Genomic DNA, 20180 nt, shown 5'->3' on the forward strand with positions numbered 1-20180 from the left:
ACTCATATTTCTATCAATTGGTTCATTTTTAATTTTTTCCAGTAGAAAATACAGGTTCAGTTGGTTCACAAACTCCTGCAAGCAGGGTTTGAACTCCCCAGGGTTAAGTAATTGCAGAACTGAGGTTTAAACACCAACCATGAGGGATAAAATGACAATGGCTGAGGAGATGGGGTGAGGTGAGGGCCTAGTCAGGAGCAAGAGTCAAAGATACAGTCTGAGTTCCCAACCTAGGAAGCCTCCTGCACCCTGAACAGAGTCCATAAGTATTTATTCTCCCAGCCCTGCTCCTCCTCTATGACAGCACCCTGGGAGTATCTTAGATTCCTCACTGTCTCTCACCTGCCAGATCCAGTCAGTCACCAAGTCCTATTAATGCTAGGACATTATAAAATGTCCTTCCTACCCAGCCCCTCCTCCCACCTCCTCTGCCACTGTTTTCATGTAGGTCCTCATTAACTCTTATCTATGTTTTTGTGTGTGTGTTTTCTTACCTATGGTTTTAAGATAGGAGAGTGGAACATACCTATATGCTAATGGAAGAGTCTATAGAGAAGAATAGATTGAAAATATTTGAGAGAAAAGACTTCTGGTGAAGCCAGACCCTTAAAAGGAGAAGGAGAGATGGAAACTTAAACTCAGGAAAAAAGACAAATCTTGGACAGGAAAAGAAAAGCTTCACTATGTGAGATACTGACTATCTCATAAAGCTAAATTTATTCAGCTTTTTAATGTATTTTCTTTTCATAGATGGTAGTATTTTGTTGTTATTAATCCTCACCCGAGGTTTGTTTCTTCCCCCATTGATTTTTTTTTTTTTTTTTTTTTTAGAGAGAGTGGAAGGGAAGAGGGGCAGGAAGAGAGGAGAGAGAGAGAGAGAGAGAGAGAGAGAGAGAGAGAGAGAGAGAGAGAGAGAGAGAGAGAGAACAATGTGAGAGAGATACATCGATAGGTTGCCTACCGCACAAGTCCCGTCGAGGGCCTGGCATCAAACCTGCAACCCAGATACGTGCCCTTGACCGGGAATTGAATCTGAGATTCTCCGGTGCCCCAGCTACTAACTAGGGCAAGATGATAGTATTTTTAATGTCCTTATTTGAAAAAAAAATTTAACTTGACAAATTTTTAGTCTCTAAATATTTTTATTTTACTTTGCTATTTCTTCAAGTCCAAATCCAATTCTGCAATCTTGAGTATCTGCCTACTACTGACTTACCTCTCTCCTATCTTTACCCTTTCTCCTAAGGGCTAAACTTTTTTATTGGCTGTTTATACCTTCCTGTCTCCTTCACTCTCATTAATCATTCCACTGCAGTCTTCCTTCTGGCTGCAGTTTCTTCTGAAAATGCCTGTGGCTGAGGTCACACTAATCTAATCACCAAACCCAATGGTAACTTCCAAACCCAATGGTAACTTCGTTGTCCCCATGATACTAATGATAGTTCCTTTCATCCTAAATTTCTAAATTCCCTGTGATTCTCCTGTTACTCTCTCCTGATCTTTGTCCTTCATTCTGGCCACTCCTTATCAGTCTCCTTTTGTGGGCTTTTCCTCTGTGTCCCGAGTTTCATTGTTGAAGGCCTTGCTCTACACTTTCCAGGGGCCATCTCATCTCTGCCTTCTACTACCATCTGTGTTCTAACAATTCCTATATAATTATCTCATGAAAGGTGTATCACTCTACGAGATAAATATTACCTTTTCCCGGTGAAGGAAATGAGGATAAGAAAACTAAATTAAAGTAATTTGCAAAGTTTCCATTATTAGCACTAAGGAATGCATTTAACCCACAACCTTCCCAATCCGAAGCCGTGGCCCTTTGATTCAAAAGCAATAATGTTGCCAAGACCGGTTTGGCTCAGAGGATAGAGCGTCAGCCTGCGGACTGAAGGGTCCCAGGTTCGATTCCGGTCAAGGGCACGTAACTTGGTTGCGGGCACATCCCCAGTGGGAGGTGTGCAGGAGGCAGCTGATCGATGTTTCTCTCTCATCGATGTTTCTAACTCTCTATCCCTCTTCCTTCCTCTCTGTAGAAAATCAATAAAATATATTTAAAAAAAAAAAAAGCAATAATGTTAAGGATAAAATAAGGGAATGTAAAAACTGAGATAAAAGTGTCTATTTTAATGTATTTTTGGCCTTGTATAATGGAGAACGCTTTGTAAAGAGCCAAAGTTCCCTCCTTTAATACCATCTGACTCTTGCTCTCTCCCTTTACTCTGAGGTAGTCAAGTAAACCACAGCACATTTCAACATTTTCCGTATCCTTTCACTGACCATGGATTCAGAAGGTCCACACATGTGTACAGGATACATCTTAACTCCTGATTTTGGACTAATAAGGATTACTTCTCCAAGGTAGAAAAAAAATACTATATATATGAAGAGACTGTATTTCAAAAGGAGACCCTTCTAATAAATTACCATAGATAGCAATTATTTGTACTAAAATAAAGTTGCTGCACAGTAGCAATTTTTATGGATTTTCTATTTAGTGGATTCAACAAAAAGCAAAAAAACCATCATCACTATGAAGCCAAAGGAGGCAGTCATAAATCAGGAAGGATCTGAGATTAGGAAGGACAATTTGGATACTAAAAATGTCATTCCTACATAAAAAGTTGCAATGGAGACAGTGAGTAACAGATTGGAAATGACTGAAAATCTAATCAAAGTATATGATAAGCTTAAGAAATTCTGTTAATATTCAGAGAAACAGCAAAAAGGCTACATTTATAAATTAAAAGATGATATAGGAGATTAATACATAAATGTATGCATAATTGCAAAAAGAAAATATCAATAAAGAATAATCAGAAAAAATAATTGAATGTTGAGATAAAAAAAAAGATTTAAGTCTTCAAATCAAAACTACTCTCAAAGAGTGCCACGAAATATTAATAAAACAGATTATCACCATGATATAGTCTGGTTAAAAAACATTAGTGTTAGAGAAAACAAAACAAGGTTTAAAGCATCCAGACAAAAAACAAAAACAAAAAACAAACAGGTTACCTACAAAAACAACTTCTTTTCTGCAACCCTAATGCTAGAATTCAGTCAAGCAAGTATTGAAGTAAAGACTGTGAGCTAAGCATTTTATATAAAGCAAGAAAAACATAAAAGTATTCTCATCTATATAAAGCTTCCTGAAAACAATTTCTTAAAAACAATTTCTTAAAAACAGTCTACATTGCCTCCTAAAAATTATTTAAATACATACTTAAATGTGTTGTGATATGAATTTAAGAATAAAGGAACTGTACTGTTATTAAGCTGGTATAAACAGTAGGACAACTTAAACAGAGTTAAGTCTAAATAAACTTGATCAATATGGGCATGACCCTTAAATGTGAAAAGTAGTTCTTTAAATAGAAAATAAATTATTTCAGCATTTATTAATAATAATAACTTGGATTTTACTAATCCTAGATTATATCAACAAAAAACTAGGAAACAAAGGAGCTGGAGAGAGATGGTAAAAGTGTCAAATTTCTCATCTTTACAGAAAGAAAGGTCATAAATACCATTTCCTCCTTGCACTGATTAGGGAAGACAAGCATAACTAGATACACACATACAAACAAAAACCTTAAATGCAGCAATTGTTGGATTTTTAAAATATAATTCACACCTTTCAATCTATTGGGAAAAAAGTGAATAAAATATAGCCCAGATAGCTAAGAAAAATGTTGAATAGTATGGGCAATTCTTATAACATTGTTAATATTTTTAAGAAAAAGAATGCATAGAAAAATATCTTAATTTTGTAACAACAACATTCATACACATAAATGCCTACATGCATAGTTAAAAAAACTGGAAAAGTTATGCCAAAATGTCAGATGTGATTGGGTGGTAGGAATAGAGGTGATTCTGATATTTTCCTTTACACTCCTCTGTATTTTCCAAAACCAAAATGTAAAATTAGTCAATTGTCACACATGCTCTTTAATCTTTCATAAACCTACTTATAAACGTAAGTATACTTATATGCAAATGTATATGAAAATTCAAACATTCTTATCTCTTCCTGCTGATATTGTTTCTCAGAAAACATTTAAATAATTATAAAGTATTGAAGTATACTAATGGAGAGTATTATTTTAAAAAGAAAGAAGTCTGCACTAATTAATTTTATGAGTAAGAAGTATTAAGTTATGATAACTTACTTGAAATTCCTTTTCTTTTAAACATTTTTTTTCAATTACAGTTTACATTTAATATTATTTTGTATTACTTTGAGGTGTACAGCATAGTGGTTAGACAATCATATACTTTACAAAATATTCCCGATATTTCCAGTACCCACCTGGCATCATACATAGTTATTACAATACTAGAAGCCCAGTGCACGAATTTGTGCCTGGCTAGTGATTGGGGCTGATCGGGGCCAGCCGGCCAGGGGGGAGGAACTGCTGGAGATTGGCCAGTCATGGGAGGTTGGCTGTGGGAGTGCACTGACCACAAGGGGACAGCTCCTGCATTGAGTGTCTGCCCCCTGGTGGTCAGTGTGTGTCATAGCTACCAGCCAGTCATCGGGTCATAACGGTCGCTTAGGCTTTTATATACATAGATTAGTGACTATATTTCCTATATTGTACTTTAAACCCATGACTATAATTTCTCAATCTCTTCACTTTCCCCCCCACCCCCCATCCCAGCTCCCCAAAACTTCTCCCCTCTGGCAACCATAGTCTGTTCTCTATATCTTTGAGTCTGTTTCTATTTAGTTTGTTCATTTATAAATCAGAATTTCTTGAGGCACTTTTGTCCTCTCCAGGGCTGAGGTGAGGAATGAGCAAACATTGCCCAAGTTGCTCACAGATACATTCCCAAACTGCAGACTAAAAAACTGGGTTTTGCCAAGGGTGTGGCCAAGGGACAATTGTTGTATGTAGTAGACCTGGCAGTGGAGTCTTTCAAAGAATTGAGAAAGATTTTCTATGAACCAACTAATTCAGAGAATAACCTCTGCCTTTGGGGATATGAAAGAAACTGCAATGGATAATGGTGATAAAAGAGGAAGAGAGCCTTTTACAGGTGCAAAGACTCTCTCTTGGGGTAGAAGCTTCAAGGAGACAACTCTTTACCTTTTGATGTAAGGCTTAATGTCAATCAAAAGCCAGAAGAAGCTGATTAAAATATAAAAAACTAAAGGTAAAACATCTACTGCTAAATAGTTATATTTGTGTCAGATTCAGTAAGTAATATTCTTTATAGGGCAACAACTCTCTACCCTATCATACTAAAGTTCATTTTTTAATGAATATTTTGTAAGTTACCCCTTTACTATCTAGAAGTGAAATTCATAGAAAATATAGCCTAATTACATAATAGTACATACTTTCTAAACCAAGCAAATATAACATCCTAACTATAATATAAAGGAGACATAAAATAAAGTAAATTTAATAAAGTAATACACATTTTAACTTACACCTCCTCTGACAGGATGACACTGTTAAAGAGGATTTTTAAAAAGCCTTGAAGGAATTGGTACCATGCATTGGAGAATCACTTGTAGAGAGCAATTGAGAGTGTGGCAAATTAGTCATATTATAGATATCTTGTGAATCACCAAAATTTCATGGAATCATAAAGAAAATACATATATTTTTAAAGACATCCTGATTATTAAGGATTAATTCCACATATTTTAAATGTAGTGATGGTATTTAATCACTAAATCAATGTCAGTATTTTGAGCTCCATACTCCGAATACACCTAACCTGAAATATAAATCCATATAAAAACTTTATAAAGTCTTTTCAGAATTAGGAAACTTGTCAGGTACCCCAAAATAGCATCTATCATCTATAGATTGAATCAACAGCTTGCACTAGTTAGGGAAGCAGTGTGAGGTGTTGAAAGTGACATGTGTCCTTGGTCAAGATGCTTAACTTCTCTGAATAACAGATCCATGTAAAGGGGATAATAATTGCTACCTGTTAGGGCTGTAAAGAGTTGTGTGTGTTTTTTTAATACCTCAATAAATAAAAGTTGAAGCACTAGCAAGAATACTTCCCAAGATTCTATATGGTTTCTTAAGATTAGATGCAATCTTGTGCCTACATATCAAGACAAATTCTTTTACAGCTGGTGACCAAAAAAAAAAAAGGTCTCAACACTAAAATTTGAGAAAAGAGATACTTTAAGATAGAAGATCTTGAAAGACAAACATCAAGTGGTGAAACCAAAATGTAGGGTTTGAGTCAGAGTTCGTTGTCTCACAAAATCGAAGAATGAAGTCTCAGACAAAAACAATTAACAGAACCAAAGTTTATCAAGAAAAGACAATCCTGGAAAAGGTACAACTAGGATTCCAGGAGCAGGCCAGTGTCCAGAGCTTCCTTTCCATGTTACAGTCCAGTATTAAAATCTATTAGTCCAGGTGTAGAGTCCCACATTGCCATAAGCCACGTGGGCTCAGGGGAGTACGTCTTCTGCCATCAATCCAAGAATCTAGTGCGCTAGGAAAAGAGAAAGAGCGAGAAAAAAGCTCACACTTTTTAATTTAGCCTTGCTAGCTTCTGATTGGTCCTTTCAAAAATTTTTGCCTTAGCAACATCCTTAGGATTGGTTTATACGTTTCACTGCCTTATGGTTGGTTATTTGCAAGCTGTTTGTCTTAGTAACATCCACACATTTTAAAACTCACTTCTTGGGTGTACTCCTTTCTCTCCCTGCCCAGTTGAGTTGTCTCAGTAAGTCTGCCGGGTTGAGTAGCCTGCTTCTATTTCCTCCTCCTCCCATGGTCCCCCTCCCTGTCTTACCTAGTTTCCCCCTGTCTCCTCAGTGGAACTTCCAAAATCAAGCCTTAGCTCAATAGGGTGTTGAGGACTAGAAACTCCAATGATGGTTTGCATTATTCCAGATGAAAATCTCTGGGGAGGAGTCTAAAGGCCAACCATTCCTGAAGGATTTGCTGATTTAGTAAGTTATGCTTTTCACACGCTTCACCATCTTACTCTGCTCTGTTTATACTCATCTTTATTAGTGTACTCCTTTTCTTCTGTCAGCCAGTTGAAGTAGTCCTCCCACCTATTGTAATGAAAAACCTAGGATGCTAGTTTAGAATAGTTCACTATCTTTGTAAATGACCTATATTGCTTTTAACATCACACTTTGAGTTTCATTGGAAATCTAGCTGAGATTTGCAGTGTACTTTGCTGCCATTCCTACCTTATTGAACTCGTATGTAAATTCATTTAAAATTAGCAAAATCCTCATTAGTACAAGAACTGGAAAGAATATAAAATTTAATGGGTATTCTCAAAGTATGGATTATGACTATGAAGTGTTTCAATATTCATCTATAGAAAGAAATAATTAGAATCTAGATGACTTCCAAAGTGCCTTCCAATTTTAATACTCTATGACTATTATTTCTATGTAGTTGAATCATTGGAAATTAACAAAGAGATTTAATAAGGCAATTTGTGATCTAGGCTGCACTGAGACTACTCTCTTCACAGCTAAAGGTATTTCTTAGAATACTGAGCTAAAAATGTAACTGCATTCTGCAACCAATGCAAACATGTTCTAATTGATGGGAGGGGAAAAAAACGTTCAGTCCAGAGTGCCTGCAATTCCTCTGTGAGCTAGCGTGGCAGGGAGAGTGTAGGGTCAGCGAAGCATCAAGTTACAGACCAAATTAAAGGTCTGGAGAAGAGTGGCAGGGTCTAATCATCCACTGTCGAAGCTGCCAGAATTGGATCTACCACCCATACCCGCTCACAAAGGACTGCTCCACATATCCTAAGCATACAGAGTAAGGGCTTCAAACATGTCTTATTAACAGGGCCTTCAGTTCCAAACAGATCTTTATGGAATTATTTCCTTGAAGTTTTTAGTTCTGTCATATTAAAATTTCCATGAAAAAGTAATCAAAACCTAATGCTTACAGTGTTCTGCCATAAAGAAAAATAGCGTGGGTTTTTGTTCCTATTAAAAACATGTGTTACATATATATATATATACATAATTATGTAAGTCCCAGACCCAGTGTACACACATATACACAAAAACCTTAGGAAAAAAATTATAATAGTTTTGCCCAAGCCACAAAATTCATAATATAATTTGTATTCTGTCCATAACTCCCCTCATTAAGCCAGTGCTTTGAAAAGGTCAGCAAGCAATGAATATTTCTGCATATTCTTTGACATAGGCTGCAAACAATAGATTTATACAGATGAGTTAAGGTCACTTTTAAAATTCAAACAGTATTTTCTGGACCTGGTTAGCTGAATCGTGTGCATCTGCACTGTTTTTCCTAAGGGAAAGTTAATTTTAGAAAGAAGAAAAAGTTTGCTAGGGAAACAATCACATTGGCTCAATACCTAGACAGTGACTCTTCTTCAAGTTCAAAACGCTTTACAGAAAGTCTCCTACTTGTCCTTAAAATCCTTGAAAGCAGGTACCAAATACCATCCCTATTTCATAAGCATTTCATTTCATTAAAAGTTGTATGATTTCATATTATACCTCCTTTATGGTATTTTTAAAAGTTAGTGCTTCACCTCAATTTTCCAAAAGACCAAAATCTTTATTTTCCCAGGTAGTTACATTCTGAGAGTTTGTTAAGTGCTTAAAATAGTTCAGGTACATATACATATATATATATATATATATATATATATATATATATATATATATGAAAAGCAGCATATGTACATCTATGACAAAGTACAATTTGGAGCAACATTTAGTTATCTGTGTAAATTCAAATACAATATAACTTACAGACACTCAACCAATTCAGGGTAGAAGAGCTTGGTTTAAATATTTAGGAATGTAGCCCTAGCTGGTTTGGCTCAGTGGATAGAGCTTCAGACTGAAGGGTACCAGGTTTGATTCCCAGTCAGGGCACATGCCTGAGTTGTGGGCTCAGCCCCCAGTGTGGGGTGTGCAGGAGGCAGTGGATCAGTGATTCTCTCTCATCGTTGATGTTTCTATCTCTCTCTCCTTCTCTGAATCAATAAAATATATCTTAAAGAATAATTAGGAATGTAAACAGGATCCAAATTATGAAAATATGTCCATTCTTCCTGTTTCCTAGAGATAATAATCCACTTGGCTCTCTAGCCTTAAAGTAACCAACATATAAAAATGCCAGTAGTCATTGACAGAGAAAGTCAGTCAATGCAAGCAAATGAAGGAAGATTATTTTATTCCCACCAGCATAGGCCTCATTCCTTTCTAATAGCCAGAGTACTTGCAAAGGAATTCTTATATTTTTTTAAGCTGATGTTTAAAAGCTAACTCTTTAATGGGGGCTCTTAGAAGTGGTATTTCTCTCCATCCTATATCTGAGTTGCAAATGAACTTTAACCCTCCCTTCCCAAAACTGTCATCTCTGAACCAATGGTACCCCACCAAATTCATCAACTTGAGGGAAACCAAGCTTTCACTCTGTTTTTATTTTCTATTCACACTTCTATTTCCAGGTGAGGCTTACAAACAGTTGGGTGCCCCCACACCCTACGCGGACCCTACAGGTACTTTCAAGCGATTATAAAGGAAGAGCGCATTGCTATCACCGAAAGTGGTTAATACACAGAAGCCCGCAAACACACACACACACACACACACACACACACACACACACACACACCGATTTCCGAATCAGGATCTCAGCAGCGCTGGACTAGGAGCTATTGCTCTAGGGCTGTGATAAAGTTCTAGCTTCATAGTCACCCAGAAAACCTTGGAAATTTATCACGTTTGATTTTCAGGAAAATTAAACCCCAAAGACCTTCAACCTATCATTTGGTGCAGATACAAAAGACGCTATACCGACCTTGGCCAAGAGTGAATACCGCCCCCCCTTGCCCCCCAAGTTAGGATGGTAACAGAAGGAAAGGAGCTGTGATATTTCAGCTGGGAAATCATTGCACACTGTGCGGGGGCGGGGGGGGGGGTGAAGGTGGGGGCGGGTGCCGGTGTTTGCGCCCCACACCTGGTGAGGGTGGAAGACCCGCCTCCTCCCCCAGAGCCCGAGGTGCGGGATTCCGGGGGTAAGGAAAGTGAGAGAAGGAAGGAGACAAGGATCCAACGTGCCGCGGAGTAAAAGCCGGGATGGCGGAGGGTCCCGATTCCTTGCGGGCAGCCCTCCCAGAGCTCCAGGATGCCGAGGAGACCCGGAAAGGGCAAGGGAGGGAGAAGGTAATAGCCTGGGGACGCCGAACCGCACCTGGTACGCCGGCCGGGCCGCGCTCGGAAGAGGGCTGCACCCCGCGCCCCTCCTTACCTTGCGCGCGAGGTCGGAGTGAGGAGCAGGGTACGTGGGAGCGCAGGGCTGGCGAGGGGGTGCGCCGCTCGGAGTCCTCTGTCAGCTCCGCCCCGCAGCTGCTCAGGGTCTCCGAGACGGTCGGATCTCCTGCAACCTGCCCCCGGGCGTGTCTCAACCCTTTCCCCCTGCCCTGCCCCAGCAGCCAGAGTCCTCTCCCCTCCCGCGGCCCTTCGCCGCGCTCCCCTTCTCCCCCTGCTGTTTATTCAAGAGAGCAGTGGCCCCTCTCCGAGCCTGCCCCCCTCCGGCGCGTGCACGCACCGCCTCCCCCAGAAACGCGCTCTTAGGAAGAAGGCATCGACTAGGTCCTTGAAATTCTGGGGCTAAGCAATCTCAAAACCCCTTTTAAAAATCTTGATCTGCCCAATGAGGTTAAAGATAGGTACCACGTCCATTCATCCCCCGCCTCCGTCCTCGTGTGTCCTCACCACATCACTTACCTCTTGATATTAATGTAGATTGTACTGAGAATCTCCTGCTAGTCATTTTAATTTTTTCAAAATAATTTCTTCTGTTGTATTGTTTTTTAAATGAAGACGTTCCCACTATTTAAATTTAGGTTGCCAGGACATTAGATTGGCCTAGCCTAGGGGAAAATACGTTCAGCTGTACAAAACAGGGCAAGTCTCCTTTGCCAGCATTGTGGATACCTGCCACCTGTCAGGGTTCCAAGGCAGGGCCAGAGCAGTAAATTACACCTGGCTTTGTTTACTGAGCATGCCCTGAGCCTCTGTTCTTACTTAGGAGAGACGCAGTTCCGAAGCCAAAGTTCTGGAAAGGAACAGGTGGATGTACCCAAAGAGAGTTCTAATGGCCAGAGAACTGGCAATGGGCAGGGCATACTAAGTAATATAAAAGATATCGATGCATGGGGGTCCGTGAAAATATTGCTGTATCACTAATATGTAGGAGCTGGAGTGACATAACCCCTGCTGGGGATGTGGAAGGTGACTAGTTAAATTGCATTGCAGTGCATTCATTCATTCACCTATCCATATACTATATATTTATGGGGTAGGTTAGAGGCAGTGTAGCATTATTCCTAATCAGTCATGCTATAATTTAAAGAATGTTAGGAATTAACATGAGAAGCAACCAGTTTATTATAGAGTCCTGATCATACAAATACCTATTAAAGATTGATCAGGTAACTTCTAATCTGAGAGCTGGAAAAAAAAATGAATACTTACTAGAATTGCCAGTTTTTTCTATTGGGCAGGAAGTGGATATTGGAAGATAAACTTACCAAACAAGTTATTGCAAAGAACCAGCTTAGATGACATAGGAAGAGGAGGAGGGAAAGGTTAGCACAAAAACTTTGGCCTTCTTATTAATTCATTATTTATTGAATGCTTGCTAGTTAGAGACACTGCTGGGTGCTAAAGATACAAGAGTTAATAAGAAAGGCAACATCTCCAACCTCACCATGCTGAATAGAGGGACAGACAAGTAAACAGGCTGCTAAAACTAAACACTCTGATGGAGGACAGCACACAGAAGGAAGTATACATGAAGCCCAGAGGAAGTGACTTTCACACTGAGACCTGAAGAGTGAGTGTAATTTGGACAGGGACAGAGATTAGGAGGAGAAAGATTTTTCCGGTAGGGGGTATAGCACTGAGAGAGAGCCAAAGGTAAGAAAGACCTGTCAATTCAAAGAATTTAAAGAATTCTTTAAAGCTCATTATGGCTGGAGGATTTTTTTTTTTCATCCTCAAATGAGGAAGGGGTTAGGGATGAGAGCGAATCAGGGAGAACTCTAGAAAGGGGCACAAGATCAGTGAACAGCAGAGTATATAGATCCTCCTGCCTTTGTGAAATATAAGTTCAATCCCATGACAAATCCCTAGAGAGAGAAACTTTTCCTGAAGTGTGGAGGGAGGAGAGTCAGTGGTAGAAATAATAGAAGTAAATAGAAATTAGATATAGAAAATCGTTTGTTTGGGTCTTTTAATGAAATATTTTATTTTCACAGTAACTCTCATACAGTTCAAGGATTAAAATAATGTTGAATTGTAACTGAGTAGTGGAATGAATTAATGGAAATTTTGACATACAGGATTCACTTTGATGACTCCCAAATTTCCTATTATGTAAGAGCTTGCCCCTACTCCAGCTTCCCTCTCCTTTTGAGAATTTTATTATAGCTTTCACTCCTCCCATCTAATTGTTTTATGACCTTCCTCAGTCTGGACCCATGTGTTCATGCTACTTCTAGTAGGCCATGCTCTCTAGATTCACTAAGCTCTAGACATCTATGGCTGCTATTGAGAGCTGAATTACTTGGCTGTAACCATCGTGGGCTGTAATCTTGGGCTGTAATCTGTACATCATGGGCTGTAATCTTTCATGGAAATCCTGAGGCCTGGGCAAGGGTGCTCTGAGGTACTAGGGCTCCCTGCTGGATCCTCCCACCTGACTCTGAGACAAATGAGCAAAGGTGAAAGCAAGAGACAAGTGCCTTGGCCAGTGTGCCTTAGCTGGTTGAGCGTTGTCCTGTGCACCAGAAGTTGCCAGTTCAATTCCTGGTCAAGAGTACATGTCCATGCTGGGGTTGTGGCTCAGTCCCCAGTAGGGGTCCTTTAGGAGGCAGACAATCAGTGTTATGCTCTCACATCGATGTTTCTCTCTCTCCCTTTCCCTTCCTCTCTCTCTAAAAGTCAATAAACTATTTAAAATGTTAAAAATAATATAGAAGAAAGCAAGGGGGAAGGGCTGGCTGGCCTTAGGAGAGCAGAGCCAGAGTAGAACAGCCAAACATTTTACCTCTAGATCATGCTCTTCATTATTCTTTTGTTGTTGTTTTAAGATTTGCTGCCTTCTCTCTCTCTCTCTAGCTGAGCTCTATTTTCTTCAATTTTATTTTCTATTTTTTATTTCTATTTTTCTTCTCTTTTTACTTTAAACCTCTTATCACTTCTCTGACTTTTGTAAGTCTAACCACGATCTCCCTCATTTTCTCCTACTGCTCACTCTGAATAGTCTTTCCTGGCCATTGTCATTACCAACCAACTGGATATTGCTGCATTCACATATTTTAAAACTAACATCACAATACTAAAGTGTGTACTTCGGCTAATTCTTTCGACCAAAATAGAATATGATATCTAGTTTTTAGAAGAAGCAAATGTGTCCCTATATTTATATTTATGAACAGGTTTAAATAAGAACCTGGTCCTCAGCTTATTCAAGCCATGTTCATTTACAGAATTGATATTGCTGGAAGGTCTTTAAATAGCTACCAGACAACACTCATGCCACTATCTAAGCACCAAAAGGGGATGCATTTCAATTAAAGAAATATTTTTAAGGTATTTCTATGTGTCAGGCACTGTGCCAAGTACTGGGAGAGAATATATAGCATGAACATGGTCTCTGTCCATGAAGCTTATAGTCTGGGAAGGATAGATATATGTATGTAAGAGCTAGATATGTGTATGAGAAAAACAGATATATGTGTGCAGTATATATGAAAACTTCTCAAAGCAAAATAAAAAAAAACATTAAGAATCAGGGTTTAAGAACAGGGTGGGGCAAAGGTAGGTTTATAGTTTGGAGTACGCAAACGTCTATCCTTGTATTATTACTTATTAATTGTTGTATTATTTTCTATAGGAACAATTATAAACCTACTTTTGCTTCACCCTGTATTTCCAAAAACAAAACTAACAGATATTTTCAGACACATTCCCTCTTCACCTCAACTGTACCTTATCTAATGGCCATTATTAGCCCCTTCTGTGCAGAGGCAGCTATGCTCACCAACTACTCCATATGTGCCCTATTGTGCCTAGATTCTTCGCAGTTAGGTGGGGTCATAGGACTGATTTGGTCACTGGCCAATGAACAGAATCATAGAAGGGCAGGAATGAGTTCTCCTGCTGTCTTTCCCCCGCTTCCCCATCATGAACACCAAGGACTTGTGTTGAGATAGTGGATCTATAAGATCAAAGTAGCCTAAAGAAATAAATAAAACACATGAATGGAAGCCCTGGGGAGTTGCTTGCACCAACAGAAAGCTTTACCGAATGAGAAATAAACTTTTGCTGTTAAACAAAATTGTTGAACTGCTGTTAAATAAACTTTTGCTGAAATAACCCATCCTATCCTTACATATCATTTCATTAAACAAAAACTGTTCTGAATCTTCATAATAAGAGTTTAATAAGATTGGTTTGCATTCATTTGGCAAATACTTACTGACCACTTACTATGTGTTTGGCACTGCTTCAGGTGCTGAGAATACCATAATGAATAAGACAGAGTCCCTGAAGCTTTAAGGAACTTACTGTTTTACCCGGATGACAGGCAATGACATTTTCAGGTAGTGATAGATGCAACAAAGATATAAAGATCTTGCCCATTTTCATTAAGTGTCTTTACTTTCCTCCCTACTCAACTCAGATTCTATGCACCATCATGTTCATTGTCCTGCCCATATACTCACCTCACTTACACTTCTCTCCTGTTTTCATACAGGCCTGGCAAAATCCTAACCTGATTAAACCCAAATCTTTGCCATCTTCACATCTACTCCGGGGTAGCTGAATATGTCTGGAGAAAAACAATAATCCTAACTGGTCTCACTTTGACTTCATGGTCACTATTCCCACTGGGTCCTCCTTGCAGCTTCCTAGCAACCATATTACATTCCCTAATCCATCCATCACCATTGTCCTACCAAACTCATGTGTCCTTTCTCCTGAAACTTGCAACAGTCCTCTCCCACACTCACTCATTGTCAATGATTTTGCTCCTGACTTCACTGAAAAACTTAATGGACTTCTAAAACTTCCACCACATCTGCCAAAACCCACCTAGTGTGGGTACACATAATCCTCCATGTTTAGAAACTGTCCATGTTCCATCTAAGGACAATTCCTCCACTTGTGCACTAGATTCTGTCACCTCTCATCTGTGGGAAACATGGAAATGTGCCACCCAGATCCCCCTTCAAAGGCCCAGTTGTAGAGCCTGCAGTCCAGAGCCTCCATTTGTTAGCTCCTTCAGGGTCTGCTACAGCTGTGGAGTCACTGCATCTGAGGTCATGCCCTTCCTGGGACAGCTTGCATGCAGTAAGCAAGGTTGGCATATAAAAGCTCAGCTAGGCAGAACACTCAGAAGAAGAATACTCACTCCAGAGCTCCCCACAGGGCTGACTGAAGCTTTGTCAGATCTGATTCACAGTTGGAATTCTTCCTCTGTACAATCCTGCTTCCTTCCCCCTTCATTTCACAGGTGCTGATCCCTAATAAATTTCTAGCTCCTCAAATTCTGCTTCAGCATCTCCTTAGAGAACCCAACTTGACATACGTACTGTAGGTCGCTCAGCTCCAGCTATTGCCCCTCCATCTTTCATCAATTTTTCCCTCTCTACTGATTCATTCCCATCATCCCATAAATATACAATTGTATCTTCCTTCTTAAACAGCAGACTCCCTTTGAGCTAACTGCCCCATTTCTCTGCTCCCCTGAACACCAAAATTTCTAAAAGATCATCAGAATCCATTCCTTGCCTATCTGTCTCTCTATATCCCCACTCCTGGCACCTTCATACTCACCACCCCACAGAAATAGCTGTTGTCAGTTATATATAATTCATCATTGTTATATCAGATGGCCAATTCTAGTTCTCGTCTCACCTGACCTTTAAAAGCAGCTTCTGACCCAGTTAACCACCCTCTCCCTCTTAGACACTTGATCACTTGGCTTCTGAAACACAACGTTCACTTATTTTCCTCCCACTTCACTGGCTACAGTTGCTCCTTCTTATCTCCTTTGCTGGTTCCTCTTCCTCTCCTGAACCTCTAAACATTGAAGAGCTCCAAGGTACAACCTTGAACCTTTCCTCATCTATACCAATATTCACTGTTAGTGAACTCATCTGGCCCCAGGGTTTTAGAGACCATCTCCATGTTGACAACTGCTAAATTCATATCTTGAGCTAGAGCTTCTTCCTCTGAATGCCAGACTCTTGCATCCAGCTGCCTATTCTGAGTCTCCATTTAGATGCTAACGGGAATCTCAGACCTTACATATTTAAACAAAACAGCTGATCCCTTTCTTCATCACACACTCCCCTAATCCCCACAACCGCACCCCTTCCATGTCCTTCCAGCTTCTAAGGTCTTCCTCATCTCAGCAAATAGCTACTTGGTTCTTCTGGTTATTGAACCAAAAATCCAAAGTCATCATTAATTTTTCTCTCTTATACCCCATATTCAATACTTTACAGAATTCTTCAGAATATATCCGGTCTTTTTTCACTGCTCTCATTTACTTAAGATCTCTTTTCAAATGTCATCTATTAACAAGATCTTCCTTAGTCCTGCTCTCTAGCTCCATAGGGCTGAGCAGAAAGCAGGTGCTGAATATCTTATATAATAAAAGGATAATATGCAAATTGACTAAACAGTAGAACGATCGGTCACTATGACACACACTGACCACCAGGGGGCAGATGCTCAATGCAAGAGCTGCCACAGGGGGAGCACTGCTCCCACAGGGGGAGCACTGCTCAGCCAGAAGCCGGGCAAGTGCAGTGGCGGTGGCAGGAGCCTCTCCTGCCTCCAAAGCAGCACTAAGGAGCAGCGAGCCTAGCAGTGAGAGAGGGTGCAGACCGGGCTGAGGGGACCTCTCCTCCCCAACCCCCCAGCCCCCAAGTGCATCGGGCCTCTAGTATATATATATATATTAATAAATTCATGCACAGGAGGGGGGGTGTCCCTCAGCCCAGCCTGTACCCTCTCCAATCTGGGACCCCTCGAGGGCAGTTGGACATCCCTCTCACAATCCAGGACTGCTGGCTCCCAACCACTCACCTGCCTACCTGCCTTCCTGATTGCCCCTAACCGCTTCTGCCTGCCAGCCTGGTCACCCCGTAACCACTCCCCTGCCAGCCCAATTGCCCCTAACTGCCTTCCCCTGCCGGCCTGGTAACCCCTAACTTGCCTCCCTTGCCAGCCTGGTCGCCCCCAACTGCCCTCCCCTGCAGGCCTGGTTGCCCCTAACTGTCCTCTCCTGCAGGCCTGGTTGCCCCCAACTGCCCTCCCCTGCTAGTCTGATCACCCACCACTGCCCTCCCCTGCCGGCCATCTTGTGTCCACATGGGGGCAGCCATCTTTGACCACATGGGGGCAGCCATCTTATGTGTTGGATGGTCAATTTGCATATTACTCTTTTATTAGATAGGATATAAATGAATGAAAAACGATGGGAAGGGAATAGTGATGGTACCGAGGAAGGAGAAGCACTTGAGCATAGAGCTAAATGATGTGAAGGTGCAACAGATCATTTGAAATTTCTGGGGGAAAAGCAGTCCTACCGGTAGCAGAAAAAAGTAAGTGGAAAGGTCAAGGTAGGAATGAGCTTGTCTTTATGTAGAAACATGAAGTAAGGCTGTGTGACTGAAATAGCCAACTGTGTTGGAGAGATGAGATCAAGACTGTCAGCAACTGAATTACTTAGGACCTTATAAAGCACTGTACTTGAAATTTATTGCAAGTATGAGGGGAAGCCATGGGAGAGCTTTAAGCAAGAAAAGTACCCAATCTGATTAAAGCAACACCTTGGTTGCTATGTGACTAGTAGGTGATGGGGTGGCAATGTGGAAGCCACCTGACCAGTGAGTGGCAGGCTGTGTGGAAATCCACGCAAACGAAGAGAAAGGACGGGATTTGAATGGCATTAGTGGAGTGGGAAATGGTATAAAAGTTGAGGTTGGAATGACAAGATTTGCTTATGTTTTTGGTAGGGGCATAAAAGGAAAGGAGAAGATTCAAAGGAAATGTCTAATTTTGCGCTGCAATCCGGAGTCCATTCAGGCACATTTATTTTTGTATTTGGATGCATCGTATTTCCATTAAGTCCATTGCGTAAAAGGATCCTTTGGGCAGCTAGTGGCTTAGTTGTTGGGGAAAATGAGGGGAACCACATACAGAACGGGAGAGTATTTGAGGAAGAGCAATCCTGCATTCAGTTTTTGAAGTGTTGAGATGAAAAGATCTGTAGAGATGCTAGAACTCTGAGGGAAGGGTCTGGCCTGGGCAATGCTCGTTTCCTCTATTATAATCAACACACGATTCCCCCCTACAATTACAGGTCTGGAAATCTACTTGTCTCCGGCGACGTGAACTTCCAAGGTGACAAGATCGTCTTCCTTACCGCGCACCTCGCAGGCGGCGGCGGGGTCCTCAGAGATACAGCGGAATCGGGCGTCGCCGCCAGCAAGAACTCTGGGACCTAAATGGGAGCGCTCATTTCGCAAGTCCCCTCCATTCCTGGGAAATACTATAGACAGCGACGCCGTGGTTTGCAAACTTCTCTCGCACCCGCGGCCCGCCGGGCCCGGCCCGTGACCACGCCTCTTTCTCCGCGCCCCGGCACCCTCTCCCTCCCCCAACATGCCTGGAAACGAAACCCACGCAGGCCCCCTAGCGCCCGTCCAGCGCAGCCCGGCCGCCGCCTGCCAGCCGCACGCAGCCCCGCGCGAGACCGGAGCGCGCGCCTCCCCGCGCGGCCGGACGACCTCTCGCGGCCCCGCTCCGCCCGCCACCCGGTTTCCCGCGGAGGCGCCGCCGGCCCCGCCTCCCGTGCGCGCGCGCCAACCCCGGCCCGCGGCCTGATTGGCCGCCGCATTCCCGCTTTCTTGCCCGAACCGCCATTTTGAAAATCTTGTTGATTCTGGGGAGCGGGGAGCGCGGCCCGAGCCTCACGCCAGACAGCGTCCCGCGCGCCCTCTCCTCCGCGCCCGCCGCCGCCTCCCAGAGCGCCCTTGTGCCCACGCGCGCCAGGCCCGCGGCGGCCGCGACCCTTGGTGAGGGCTGCATCGGGGCGGGGGGCCGGGAGGGCTCCGTGGGGCCCGCCCGTCCGCCGCGGCCTTTCGGACAGCGGCCTGGGGCGGGGGGAGGGGACTCGGCGCGGCCGGGAGGTGGGAGGGGCGGCTCGCTCCGCGGTTCCCGCCTCGGGGGTTCCCGGACCGCGGGGGGAGTGGGAGGGACGTCCCGGGGGAGGGAGCTCCGCTGTCCCGGCTCCCGGAGGGGCAACTTTGAGGGCGGGTGTCCCGCGGCCCCCGTTCCTGGGCTGTGAGGGTCGGGGGATTGGGGCCGCCCGTCCTTCCCGCCGGAGGCGAGGAGACCGAGACGCTGGCGCCCTCCCGCCCGCAGGCCGCCAGCATGTCCTCCTCGGGCCCTGCGGCGGAGGGAGAGGGAACCCCCGACCAGCCCGCGTCCGAGAAGGAACCCGAAATTCCCGGCCCGAAAGAGGAAAGCGAGGAAGAGGAGGAGGAGGAGGACGAAGACGAGGAAGACGAGGACGAGGAAGAAGAGAAAGGTGGGAAGTCCTGTCCCTGAGTGATGGATTTTACAGGAAACAGATTTCTTGCTCTTTTGCGCTTAGAGGCACTAAATTGAGTGGAGTGTTCAGCAAGAATGCGAAATCTTGTCTCTGGTTTTGTGTTGAGCAATAGCAGAGAATTAACTTTGTGAATTCCAGTTTTTATAAAACATACTGTTAGTGTTGTTAGTACGTATTGTGGAGTGCAGCTGACTCCTTAGCATCAGAATGCTTTCATAACATTTCTGTCCTTTGACTGGAAGTTTGTAAGTTCCAGATCTGTTTTTAAAACTCCTTAGCCTTTTACGTTAATAAGGTATTGTTTTATTTTAATCTTTTGCCTTTTGAGGTTATTGTAAAGTCCTTAATGAAACGACACACTGCGCTGGAGGTTAGTCCTGGACATATTTAATTTGTTTGCTGAATTCCAGCAGAGGTCCTTTTCAAAGGCCTCGGGGAGTTACTTTCACGGGGAAACACCGATGACGTGAAAGCTGTTGCTCCTTGAGAAAGTGGTTGCATGTGAAAGCAGTGAGCTATGAAAGAAAGTAA

General features: G+C 42.4%; 2 protein-coding genes across 3 annotated transcripts in view; one reads left to right on the forward strand and one right to left on the reverse strand.

Annotated features, from left to right (window-relative positions):
• The window catches only part of RNF144B (ring finger protein 144B), a 181529-nt gene extending 171044 nt beyond the window's left edge, over window positions 1-10485 (reverse strand). The window contains exon 1 of one of the 2 annotated variants that reach the window (XM_080654332.1): window positions 10257-10485. The gene's annotated coding sequence lies outside the window, so the exon portion shown is untranslated. The remainder of the gene's footprint in view (window positions 1-10256) is intronic. The other variant, XM_080654333.1, reaches the window with a different exon arrangement.
• Window positions 10486-18730: 8245 nt separating this feature from the next.
• The window catches only part of DEK (DEK proto-oncogene), a 41263-nt gene continuing 39813 nt past the window's right edge, over window positions 18731-20180 (forward strand). The window contains exons 1-2 of the mRNA XM_080658091.1: window positions 18731-19110; window positions 19460-19625. Of these exons, the coding sequence (XP_080514217.1) occupies window positions 19469-19625 (157 nt within the window). The 5' untranslated portion in view covers window positions 18731-19110; window positions 19460-19468. The remainder of the gene's footprint in view (window positions 19111-19459; window positions 19626-20180) is intronic.

The sequence above is a fragment of the Plecotus auritus genome (genome assembly GCF_963455305.1).
Source record: "Plecotus auritus genome assembly, chromosome: 2".
NCBI classification, from domain to species: domain Eukaryota; kingdom Metazoa; phylum Chordata; class Mammalia; order Chiroptera; family Vespertilionidae; genus Plecotus; species Plecotus auritus.